Below are 13465 nucleotides of genomic sequence, written 5' to 3'. Positions count from 1 at the left end.
CGCCTCGCGAGCCAGAGGACCCGGGTTCGATTCCCGGGCGGGTCAGCTCAGGGCGAAACCTTAGGCAAATTTCCTTACTGCGCGCACACAGATATACAGACACACACGGACGCGCACACAGACACACGCATACAGACACATGCGCACACACGGACACACACACATACAGACACACACATACAGACACATGCGCACACACGGACACACACACATACAGACACATGCATACAGACACATGCGCACACACGGACACACACACATACAGACACACACATACAGACACATGCGCACACACGGACACACACACATACAGACACAGACACACACATACAGACACACGCGCACACGGACACACACACATACAGACACAGACACACACATACAGACACATGCGCACACACGGACACACACACATACAGATACACACATACAGACACATGCGCACACACGGACACACATACAGACACAGACACACACATACAGACACACGCACACACACGGACACACACACATACAGACACAGACACACGCATACAGACACATCAGACACATGCGCACACACGGACACACACACACACATACAGACACAGACACACACATACAGACACATGCGCACACAGACATACGGACACACACACACACAGACACACATACAGACACATGCGCACACACGCACACATACAGACACAGACACACATACAGACACATGCGCACACACGGACACACACACATACAGACACAGACACACACATACAGACACATGCGCACACACGCACCCCCCCCCCCCTGTTTACCAGCAGTCAGTAGGAACCCGCTTGTTAGTCGAATGGCGGATCGCCTTTCCCGCGGTAATAATCCCTCCAAAAAAAATTGGTCACTCAGTCCACGGCTGTTCGTGGGGACACTGCTGTGCGCAATCGGCTGCTGCGTTTCGCCCACAAAATACGTAGTCACTGCACTTTACTTTCTCGACGACGTGATAAGGCGCTGTATCAAATGCGAGGATTATTATTCCTTCCTCTGCAGAGAGAGTGGGGGGGCTTTTCCCCGAGCGGGGATTGGGAATGTCTGACTTGCGTGTGGGGTGGAGGTGGTGGGGGGGAAGCAGGACAGGGGGGAATGTGGAGGCCATTAGTGCCCTGGTGTGGACTGATATGGGTGAAGACACGTCAAAATAATAATAATAATAATCTTTGTGTTTAACAAAGAACCATATCAAGTCGTTGAGACGTCACAAAACACAGTCACTCCACCTCACACCGTGTCCTTCACAGGATATACTGCAAAGTGCAGTGACTGTATTTTGTGACTGTATTTAAGACGTGATGTTAGAGGTAGATGCGCAGAGGGGGGGGAGAGAATATGATAAGATCAATGGGCTGAAGGATTTCCCCCCCCACCCCCCCCCCCCACACACACACACAGACTGACTGCTGTCTTTTCTCCTGTCTCCAAAACAGTCTAACCTACTACAGGCTCTCCAGTATCAGTACTCACAGGTACGTCAGGCTTTATACTGTGCGTGTGCGCGTGTGTGCGTGCACGTGTGTGTGTGGGTGTCTGTGGGTGAGGGGGGGTTGGGGAGGCCACCGTTGTTAGATGCTGTGGCTCGCTGGGTCCTGTTGTGTTGTGGCTACAGTAAACCTCACATGAGTTGTATCGGTTGGGACCAGACATTTAAATGACTTCATGTAAAGTATAAGTTGCCTGGAATATAAACTCTTGAGCGGGACTTGGGCAGGTGCTGATCTGTGTGAGTATTACTGTATTACTGGTGTGTTGTGTCAGTGGTGTGTGCGGGATTGTTGTTGATGATGATGATGTTGTTGGTGTTGCTGGTGGTGTTGGTGATGATGGTGTTGGTAGTGTTGGTGTTGATGGTGGTGTTGGTGTTGAGATGGTGTTGGTGTTGATGGTGTTGGTGTTGTTGTTGTTGGTAGTGTTGGTTGTTGATGGTGGTGTTGGTGATGATGGTGTTGGTAGTGTTGGTGTTGATGGTGGTGTTGGTGATGATGGTGTTGGTGATGATGGTGTTGATGGTGATGATGGTGTTGGTGTTGATGGTGGTGTTGGTGATAATGGTGTTGGTGTTGATATGTTGGTGTTTGATGGTGATGGTGTTGATGATGTTAATGTTGGTGGTGTTGGTGATGATGGTGTTGGTGATGATGGTGTTGATGGTGGTGTTGGTGATGATGGTGGTGTTGGTGATGATGGTGTTGATGGTGGTGTTGGTGATGATGGTGTTGGTGTTGATGGTGGTGTTGGTGATAAGGGTGTTGGTGTTGATATGATGATGTTGGTGATGATGGTGTTGGTAGTGTTGGTGTTATGGTGGTGTTGGTGTTGATGATGATGGTATTTGATGGTGATGATGTTGATGATGGTGGTTTTGGTGTTGATGTTGATGGTGTTGGTGATGATGGTGTTGGTGATGATGGTGTTGGTGATGATGGTGTTGGTGATGTTGATGATGTTGATGGTGTTGGTGATGATGGTGATGGTGTTGGTGATGATGGTGTTGACGATGATGATGATGTTGATGGTGTTGGTGTTGATGGTGTTGGTGTTGATGGTGTTGGATGGTGATGGTGTTGGTGATGATGGTGTTGATGATGATGGTGTTGATGGTGTTGGTGTTGATGGTGTTGGTGATGATGGTGTTGGTGATGTTGTTGATGATTTTGCTGTTGTTGATGTTATTGCACTCTCTCCCTCTCTCTTTTTCTCTCTTTCGCTCTCTCTCCCTCACCCCCTCTCATCTATTGCTGACTTTCTCTCTCACTCCTCTCTCTCCTCTCTCTCTCTCTCGCTCACTCTCTCTCCCACACTCCCTCTCTCACTCACTCTGTCCCCCTCACTCCTTCTCTTCCCTCTCTCCCTCCCTCTCTCTCTCTCTCTCTCTTCCTCACTCCCCCTCTCTCTCTAGGTGCAGCTCTTACCTGACCTGGACGGGCAGGACACGGGCAAGTTCTGTGTCGTCATTGATTTAGACGAGACTTTGGTTCACAGCTCATTTAAGGTAAGGGCGGGACCCGCGGTGGGGGCAAGAGAGGCTGAATTCCCCCGGGGAGGGGGTGGAGGGGGTGGAGGGGGAGCATTTCCAGGCTGGAATCCCACCAACTGTGTATTTTTGGGGCGAAAGGTAACAGCCAATTGCGCACAGAGTGATAACCCCTCTCCTGCCCCATCCCCTCTCCCCCCCCCCACCCCACCCTTTGCCCCTTCCCTGCCCCTCCCTCCCCCCTTCCCCCCAATGTGCGAATAACTGACCGGAGTCTCTGACTGACTTTCTCTTCCAGCCGATCGATAACGCCGACTTTATAATTCCCGTTGAAATCGAGGGGACGATACACCAGGTATGACGTGGGGCTCTGGGCGGGGGGGAGGGAGGCCGGGGTGGGAGGGGGCCGGGGTGTGGTGGGGAATTGGGAGGGCGAGTGAGGTCTGGACTGTGAAACCAGTCTCCCCAACGTTGGAGGGAGCGAGCGAGCGAGCGAGCGAGGGGGTGGCAAGGATTGGGGGGGAGGGGGTTCGAACCCACAAACTCCTGACCCGGAGGCAAGGGCTCGGGATACCCGGGGTTAAGGCTCGGAGCGGGTGTGATTGGGTGACGGGCAGGGGTCGGGTCGGGGGGGGGGGGGCAAGGTTGGATCAACGGATACAAGTGGAACGAACCTCCTCACTCTCTCGTTCTCCCTCATGTTCTCTCTCTCGTTCTCTCTCGTTCTCTGGCTCTCGTTCTCTCTCTCGATCGCCCTCATCTTCTCTCTCTCTTGTTCTCTCTCTCTCTCTCTCTCTCTCTCTCTCGTTCTCTCTCTCGTTCACTCTCTCCCCCTCTCTCTGCCGGAGTTTCCTCCAATCCCTCCTGATGTTTGGCTGCTTCCTGGTTCAAGTAATCCAGGATAGGCTGTGTGACGATGGCCGGGCCTATTCTCCATTACTTGTTTCAGGAGGGGCTGTTATCCTCACACCAACCCCCCCCCACAGTCACTCTCTCCCCCCCCCCCACCACCCCCACCCCCACAACCGCCGGACACGGGCGAAGAAGATTCCGGACGTTATCGACCAAGACTTGAACCCCTCACTCCCTCCCCCACCGGAAAAGAGGGGAAATTGGGAGAGGTTTTAGGGGCCAGGAAAGTGGGGGGCGTAGGGTGGGGGCGGATTGGGGAATATTGGGGTCGGTCAGCGTGGAAGGTGAGGGGCGAATGTGGGAGGGGCGGGGGGGGGGCGGTGCTGAATGACGGAGCCTGACTTTGCCCCTCCCCGTGAGGGTGGGGGTGGGTGTGCATACGGGGGCGAGGGAGTGGGGGGGGGGAGCGGAGGAGTTGGGACCGAGCAGTGGGTGGGTGGGTGTGATGTGCTGCGGAGCCCGTTCCCTTGGTAACCCTGACCCTCCCCCACCTCCTCTCCCCCCCCCCCCCACCCCCCCCACCCCCATCTTCTCCCCCCCAGGTGTACGTGCTAAAGAGACCGTATGTGGACGACTTTCTGAGCAGGATGGGGGAGCTGTTTGAGTGTGTGCTGTTCACTGCCAGCTTAGCCAAGGTACCACCCGACCCACCACCACCAACAACAACAACTTGCCTTTTTACACAGCGTCCGGCCCAGAGTCACTCGCCAGGGCCAGAGCGCGACGCAGGGGGCGGGGGTCGGGGGAGGGGGAGGATGATCGGAGGCAAGTCTTCAGGCCTGAAGTTGGGGCAGGAAGGAAGGGGCAAGGCAGAGGGAGGGATAGAGGAAGAGCTCCAGAGTTTCGGGGTGTAATGCCCGAAAGAGCGGCCACCGTTGAGAACAACGTCAAGATAGGAACAGGAGGAGATTCAGCCCCTCGAGCCTGTTCCCCCATTCTTTAAGATCATGGCTGATCTGTACCTCAACCCCAATTACCCCCCTTTGCCCCGTATCCCCTGATCCCCTGACCTGACAAACATCTCCACCTCAGTCTGGATATTGTGACTGGATCCACCATAACCCACAGCCTTTTGGGGGAGGGAGAGGGTTCCAGATTCCCACTGCCCTTTGGGGGAAAAACTGCCCCTGATTTCACCCCTAAATGACCTAATTTTAAGATGATGCCCCCCTTGTTCTGGATTCCCCCCCCCCCCGACCCCACCAGAGAATATAATTTCTCTGTAGCCCCCCCCCCCATCAAATCCCTTTATCATTTCAAACACCTCAATCAGATCAACCCTCAACCATCTGAACTCGAGGGAATTCAGACCAGGTTAATGCCACCTGGCCTCGTAATTTAACCCTTTAAGCCCTGGTATCATTCTGGTGACCCCCTCCAGAGCCAATATATCCTTCCTGAGGTGTGGAGCCCAAAACTGAACGCACAGTTGAAGCACAATTTCATCTCCTTTATATTCCAGCCTCTTGAGAGAAAGGCCATTAGCCTTTTTGATAACAAGAATTTAGGTACAAATATGTAGCTCCCCCACTGGGGGGGTTGGGGGGCAAAGGGGGCATTTATTTTTGCAGCAAAAATTGTACATCTTAAAGCAAAGATCGCGAGGAATTTTGTGCGTTTGCTAAATCCTCGTTGAGGTGTCTTAAACAGCCCCGATGAGGAAAGAGAATGGCAACTTCCGTGGTCAGTGGACCTGTCGGGGGTGGGGGGGGGGGGGGGGTAGGGGTGGGGGAGAACGGGGGAAGGAGGGGAGCAGAGATTTACCCCTCACTATTTCAGCGAATAGACAGAAGCCGCTCCTCAGGGGATGGGGGCGGGGTGTGGGGGGGGAGGATGGGGAGATGGGTGGGGAACGGGGGGAGGGGGTTGGAATTGAGTCAGTTTATTAAAAAAAACACTTTTTTGTATTTTCTTTACAAAAAAAATGTTGAGCAAAGCACTAAAAGTGGAAGGTTTCACTTTGCCGTGAGATGTTTGTCGCTGATTTTTTTTTCCCGGTGTGTTTTATGTTGTTGTTATTTTACCCCCCAATTTCCCTTGACCCTAACCCTTGCCCTTGGTTCCCCCCTAGTATGCTGACCCTGTGACAGATTTGCTTGACAAATGGGGTGTATTCCGCACCAGGCTCTTCAGGGAATCCTGTGTTTTCCATCAGGGCAATTACGTCAAAGACCTGAGCCGCCTGGGACGAGACTTGAACAAGATAATCATCGTCGACAATTCACCGGCCTCCTACGTCTTTCACCCCGGCAACGCCGTGAGTGCGAGCTGGCTCTCGTTCCGGGCTCGGTCGCACGTTCGTCTCTAAATCCATCAGACGGCTTCTGGCTTAACGGGGAAACACCCCCCCCCCCCCCACCCCCACCCCCCCAACCCAACTTTGTGCCTTCGAGTGCTTTTGAGACGTCTCAAAGACACGACAAGGCGCTGTATATCAAACGTAACTGCGCTACAGGGCTCCGACCCCAAATACACTCCGTCCCTCAGAATTTCTCACGGTCTCAGCCTCCCTCAAGACCGGGGTGGGGGAGGAGGGGCGGAAGGGCAGAGGGAGGGGGTTAGGGTTAGGGTGAGGGTGAGAGGCGGCTGCAGTACCCACTCTCTGCCACCAGGCGCCGGTCACGAACTCTTCACTGAGCTCCACTGGTAACTGAGACGTCTCAAAGCGCTTCACTGGGTATACCATCAAGGGGATTGACTGCGTGTTCTGTACATTTGTGGAGTCCTGTAACAAGCGAGAGGACCCGGGTTCGATTCCCGGGCGGGTCAGGTCAGGAAGTTTCCTTCCTTCCTCCTCCCCCCCCCCCACCCCCCGCACACACACACGCCCCTGTTTACCCGCAGTCAGCGGGAACCCACTTGTTAGTCGAATGGCGGATCGCTTTTCCCCGGGAGTAATAATCCCTCAAAAAAATTGGTCACTCAGTCCACGTCTTGTCCGTGGGACGCTGCTGTGCGCAATCGGCTGCCGCGTCTCGCCCACAAATTACACAGTCACCGCATTTCACAGTGTATCCTGCGAAGCGCTTTGAGACGTCTCGGAAGACGTGATGAGGCGCTGGGTCAAATGCGAGGATTATTATTATTGTATCGGGGTGGGGGGGGGGGGAAGGGGGAATGTCGGCCAAGACACCGGGTGGGGGGAGAGAGAGGGGGGTGGGGGGGGGGAAGGGGGAACTCCCTTCTCTTTTCAGATAGCACCGTGGGTTCTTTAACGTCTGCCCGAACAGGGCACAGACGAGGGGAGAGTGAGGTTTCGAAGACGTGATAAGGCGCTGTATCAATGCAGGGATTATTATTAATTATTGTGATGATTATTAACCCCTCACTCCCCGCCCCCCCCCCCCCCCCCCCCCCACACCCCTTGCTGTGTTTCAGGTCCCAGTGATGTCCTGGTTCGACGACATGTCAGACACAGAGTTGCTGAGCCTGATCCCTGTGTTCGAGGGACTGAGCCAGGCCGAGGATGTGTACACAGGCCTGGAGAGGCTAAAGGCCAGCTAGCAACCGGAGTGGAGGGGGGAGGCGAGAGGAGAGGGAGTGCGAGAGGGGGTGAGGGAGTGTGTTCCCTCCTCATCCATCGCCTGAGCCCACCCCACCCCCCCGCCCCCCCGACCGCCATTGTTTTTAAACCGTCAGACAGCGTCCATTGAAACCGTTCGCCCCACCACCCCCCGCCCAGCCCCTAGCGCCCCCCCACCCATCCCTCCCCCACCAACCCCCCCCCCCCACCCCATCCCCAGGTATGTCAGTGCCACGTTATATGGACAAAGAACAGGAAGGAGCAGTTTTGCTAAGGCGATCTGTTTTCGGGGGGGGGGGGGGTGGAGAGGGTGGGGGCATTGGGGTGGGGGGCTTGTGGATGAGGTGGGGAGGAACCGGTGACTTCGGCACTCTTTTGAACCCCAAACTCCCGATACTTAAAAGAGCCCCTGAAGTGACGTGATGTGACTTGACGGCTGTTGGTGTAATGGTGACGGGTCGAAAAATAGACGGAAGCAATATTTTATAAAGGTGCTTTTTTTCCTCTTCCTGCGGAGGGTAGGGGAGTGGGCACGGGCTGGTGGGGGGGGGATAGTGGGGTTGTGTGTGGGTGTGGGGAGAGATTTATACTCTTTTAAAATCTGCCACATTTTTTATTAACTGTGCCAGAAGTATTAACCCTGAACCCTCCCTCCCCCCTTTTTTAAAGGCACCTAAAAAAAGTGCAGTTTTAATTTTTTCTCTTTCGATTGCGTGCGGCTGCCCAACTGGTGGCCCGCGGGCCGCATCCGGCCCACGGACTGATTTTATCCCCCTTCCTCTCCATTTCCATTTCATCTGTCACCTCCCCCCCCCCCCCACCCCCCCACCCCGAGCCAGCAAACCCACCCACCGACCCCACCCCGGCTCCCTCCATAACGCGTATATGTTACGTTATGTTTCTGGAGGGAAACGCGGAAATATTTCTTACGCAGCCCACAGACATATCTCAAATAGGGCATCCGGCCTTCAGCAGCCAAAAGGTTGGACGCCTCACAACCGCCCCCCCCCCCCCCACCCTCCTTCTCCTTTCCTTCAGCCCCTTACGCGCCCCCTTAACCTCCCACTCCTCGTGTTTAAAACTTTGTGAGCGAGTTTGTAACTTTTTGAAAAGTGTTTAGGGGGAAAAAAAATCTTGCCCCACTCCCCTCTTCCCCCCCCCCCCCCCCACCCACCCCCAAAAAAAAACTCAGCCAAAACCAATCGCCTTGTTGAGCTCTGCCGACTGCCTTTGGCTTGCAAAAGCCACCAAACATCAATTTTTTTTTTTATTTTCTAATTTTTATAATCGATCGATCTATGCAGCAAAAAAAAACAAATACAACTCGTGTGTTTGTGTGTGTGCGCGTGTGTGTGTGTGTGCGCGCGCGCCCCTGTGCGCGCGTCTCTAACTCTTTGAGAAAAAGTACTCGATATAAAAAATTAAACCATTTGCAACGTTGCTTCCGTTTGTGTGTTGGTCGCTGGGCGGGGGGTGGGAGGAGAGGCAACACAATTATAATAATAATAGTAATAATTTGGTCACTCAGTCCACGGCTGTTTGAGGGGACGCTGCCGCGTTTCACCCACAAAACATACAGTCACTGCACTTGACTGTATATCCTGTGAAGCGCTTTGAGACGTCGCAAAGACGTGATGAGGCGCTGTGTGAAATGGAAGGATTATTATTATTATTACAGTGTAATTCAGGAAGCCGTGGGACCCACGGGCTCGAGCTGTGATCAGCTCACGAAGCTGTTTTAATTCCTCACAGTGGGTCTCCCTGTGCAATCCTACAGTTAAACCCGTGATAACCAACCACACCAAGGCTCACACCTCACCAGCTTTCTCTCCCAACACGCGGTGTCTGTCTCTGACACACAATCTCTCAGGTTTCCATGTGTAGGGCGGAGGCCGGGAATTCTCAATTGGGTTTGGAGACACTCAAGCAACGGTGACGGGTCTCCGTGTGTGTCAGACGCCCGGTCGGTCACGATGACGGGTCTCCGTGTGTGTCAGACGCCCGGCCGGTCACGGTGACGGGTTTCCGTGTGTGTCAGACGCCCGGCCGGTCACGGTGACGGGTCTCCGTGTGTGTCAGACGCCCGGCCGGTCACGGTGATGGGTCTCCGTGTGTGTCAGACGCCCGGCCGGTCACGGTGACGGGTTTCCGTGTGTGTCAGACGCCCGGCCGGTCACGGTGACGGGTCTCCGTGTGTGTCAGACGCCCGGCCGGTCACGGTGACGGGTCTCGTGTGTGTCAGACGCCCGGCCGGTCACGGTGACGGGTCTCCGTGTGTGTCAGACGCCCGGCCGGTCAAAGAAAATAAAAACTCAACTCATCCTCTTGATTTCTCGCCCAGTGCTGTAGTTGTATCAGATCTCAAAATAATTTTTCCAAATTATTAAAAATATTTTGCCCACAAAACACACAGTCACTGCACTTCACAATATCATAGAATTATACAGCACACGAGGAGGCCATTCGCCCCATAGCTCTGATCAACCCCACTCCCCCGCTCTCTCCCCATAGCCCTGATCAACCTCACTCCCCCCCTCTCTCCCCATAGCCCTGATCAACCCCACTCCCCCACTCTCTCCCCATAGCCCTGATCAACCCCACTCCCCCACTCTCTCCCCATAGCGCTGCAAACTTGTCCTCCGCAAATAATTATCTACTTCTCTCTTAAAAGCTGTTAGTGACTCGGCTCCACCGGCCTTTCAGGCACTGCACTCCAGATCTCAACAACTCGCTGTGTGAAGACATTTCTCCTCCCCTCCCCTCTGTATCTTTTAACAACTATTTCAAATCAGTGCCCTCGGGTTACCCACCCGCCCGCCAGTGGGAATAGTTTCTCCTTGATCGCCCGATCGAATCCCCTCCTTCTCTGCTCCAAGGACAATAATTGCGGCTTCTCTGCCTCTCCCGATAACTGAAGTCCCTCATTCCTGGTACCATTCTGGTCAATCTCCTTTGCGCCCTCTCCAATGCCTTGACATCCTTCCTAAAGTGTGGGGCCCAGAACTGCACACAGTCTCTCGCTGAGGCCTCACCAGTGTTTTATATAAAGGTTCATCATAACTTCTTGCTTTTTTAACAGCTGTATCTGCCTGTCCGGCCACATTCAGAGATTTCCTCATATGACCCCCAGGTCTCTCTGTTCCTTCACCCGCTTTAAGACTGTACCATCAGCGTATATTGCTTCTCATTCTTCCTTCCGAAATACATCACATTTCTCCCCATTAAACTTCATCTGCCCCGTGTCTGCCCATGTTACCAGTCTGTCTATGTCCATTTGCTGTCGGCTATTGTCCTCCTCACTGTTTACTGCTTTTCCAGCTTAGTATCATATGCAAACTTGGAAACTTCCCTATATCCAAGTCCAGGACATTTATATAGATCAAAAACAGCAGTGGTCCCAATACTGATCCCTGGGGGTCACCGCTGCACACTGCCCTCCAGTCAGAAAAACAACCGTTCACCCCCACTCTCTGCTCTCTGTCTCCCAAACAGTTCTGTATCTGCGGCCACTGTCCCTTTAGTATCATGGGCTTCTATTTTGCTATAAGCCTATTATGTGACACTTTATCAAACGCCTTTTAAAAATCCGTATAAACGGCATCAACTGCACCACCTCCGTCCACCCTCTCCGTTACTGCATCAAAATATAACCCATGAAGAAGCGCCTTGAGACGCCTCAACGATGTGATAAGGCACTGGATCAAACGCAAGGACTATTATTGTTATTGTTACAAAGCACACAGTCACTACGTTTCGCAGTAAAATAATAATCAGAATATTTTGAAAGTGTAGTGACTGTGTTTTACTGGAGGTCACTCCTAGGTTGGGGGCAGAACACAGTCAGGGACGTCTCAAAGTAGCGTTTGGTTTATTTTCTGTGGAATTTCCCCCCCCCCCCAAACCCCTCTACTCCTCCCTTCCCCAATAATTTGTTTGCTGATGATTTAAACGTTAGGAGATTTGACTTTCAAAGCGGCGTTATTTGAATGTTTGCGATTTGCTCACGAGCCCCGAGATTCAGTCACGATAGGAAAGCGGTGGGGGGGGGGGGGGGGGGGGGGGGGGGAGCGAAAGGGTGTGTAAGTATTTCTCATTCATTTTCAAATCCCTTCATGCCCTCGGTGCCCCTCCCTAACCCCCACACCCCAAACTGCCTCGGGGTCAGACTCTGCCACTGTCAAGCCCACGTGAAGGGCGCTGTGTCAATGCAAGTTGTTGTTGTTATTTCAGGGGGTAAGTGGGGTGCGTTTTGTGTATGTGTGTGTGTGTCGCTCTCTCCTCTGAGCCAGGACATTGTTATGATAATATAATAATCCTCGCATTTGATACAGCGCCGCCTGATCGCGTCTTCGAGACGTCTCAAAGCGCTTCACGGGATATACTGTAAAGTGCAGTGACTGTATACTTTGTGGGTGAAATACAGCAGCCAATTGCACGCAGCAGCGGCCCCACAAACAGCTGTGGATATTGTGACCAAATTATTATTTTTTTGGAGGGATTATTACCCCCGGAATGTTTTTTTAATATTAGATGTACAAACGGTCTTACAGTCCCTGTAAAGTCCTGTAATTTAGAGGTCAGTGCTCTCGCCTCGCAAGCGAGAGGAGCCGGGTTTGATTCCCGGGCTGGTCAGGGCCAAACCTTGGGCAAGCTTCCTTATTCTACAAACCTCTGTTTACCCGGCAGTCAGTAGGAACCCAGTTGTTAGTCGACTGGCAGATCGCTTTTCCAGGGTTCCCTTCAAAAAAATAATAATTGGTTGGCTGTCACATTTCGTCCACAAATACACAGTCACTACACTGTACAGTATATCCTGTGAAGCACTTTGAGACGTCTCCGACCTACTATCCCCCTACTTACCTGCCCGTACCCTCCGTTCCTCTGGCTCCGGTCTGCTCCACATCCCCCGCCCCAACCGCCCTACCATCGGTGGCCTTCAGCCTCTCAGCCCCGAGGCTCTGGAACTCCATCCCCAGTGCCTTCGCCGCTTCTTCCCTTTCCTCCTTCAAGGCCGGTCTCAAGACCTTTCTCTTTGACCTTCAGCCTTCAGCTCCTCTCTCGACTCTCTACCCCCTCCCTCCCTCCCTCACCCTGACCATTCCCCCAATGCTCGGGTCCTGACCCAACTGTCCAGCGCCTTGGGACGTCCTCCCGACGTGAAAGGCGCTCTATAAATGGAATCTTGTTGTTGTTGTTGTTGTCTAGAAGACGTGATAAGGCGCTGTATCAAATGCAAGGATTATTATTATTATTCTATAACGTCTTATGTTTTTTCTCTGGGTTTGAGAGGGGACTGATGGAGGGGTTGAAGATTGTCAAAGGATTTGATGAGGCGGATGTTAATGGGAACTGTTTCTACACTTTGGAGAGTTGAATCGAGGGGCTGTCAAATGCAGGTGAGTCAGTAACTCACCTCACACAGAGTTCACTGTAAACGTCTTCACACCCACAGGGAGAGTGAAAGCAGAACCCACTGCCCACGGCTGTGCTCGAAGCACAAAACTTCAAGGCCTTTAAGAGGAAACTTGATCTCGACCCAAGGGAGAGGGGAAGAGGGTCGAGAATAGAGGGGTGTGGGAGAGGGGGATACAGGGGGTGTAGGAGAGGTGACGGAGTGTGGTTGGGAGCAGATGGTTGACCACAAGGCTATTCTGGGGTCCTGTTCTCTCTCCGTGTTGCGGTCTCTGTTTCGATCGACGCTGATAAAGGGATGAACAGAAGCCTTTCAAGCTCTGGCCCACAATAGCTCCCATTCCACCCCCACCCCCTCCCCCCACCTCTGCCCCGATGCAAATGTAGGCAAAGCACCAAATCCAGTCAGTGACGCCTCATACTCTGCCAGAACCATAGCGACTCTCCTCGTCTCAAATCACTTCCAAATCAGCCCGAAAATCATCCCGACAGTCAAGTCGAAATCAGTCCCGGGATCAGCTCAAGCAGCGGCCAAGGACAAAGTACCCAGGTACCAACCCCCCTCCCCCCCCCACCCCCACTCCAAGTCGGGGACTTTGAGCTCAAAGTGTAGG

General features: G+C 53.2%; 1 protein-coding gene across 2 annotated transcripts; it reads left to right on the top strand.

Annotated features, from left to right (window-relative positions):
• Positions 1 to 1460: 1460 nt before the first annotated feature.
• Positions 1461 to 7479, top strand: LOC121850929 (carboxy-terminal domain RNA polymerase II polypeptide A small phosphatase 2-like; the record flags this gene model as incomplete). Of its 2 annotated transcripts, none has more annotated exon segments than XM_042344235.1 (6): positions 1461 to 1499; positions 2930 to 3022; positions 3303 to 3359; positions 4459 to 4551; positions 6072 to 6173; positions 7295 to 7479. In XM_042344235.1, coding segments are annotated over 6 exon segments (510 nt in total), but the record flags the coding sequence as incomplete, so codon positions are not given.
• Between the last annotated feature and the right edge of the window lie 5986 nt (positions 7480 to 13465).

Source organism: Callorhinchus milii, unplaced genomic scaffold, assembly GCF_018977255.1.
Source record: "Callorhinchus milii isolate IMCB2004 unplaced genomic scaffold, IMCB_Cmil_1.0 Scaffold27, whole genome shotgun sequence".
Lineage (NCBI taxonomy): Eukaryota > Metazoa > Chordata > Chondrichthyes > Chimaeriformes > Callorhinchidae > Callorhinchus > Callorhinchus milii.
This window is presented reverse-complemented; position numbering and strand designations above follow the sequence as displayed.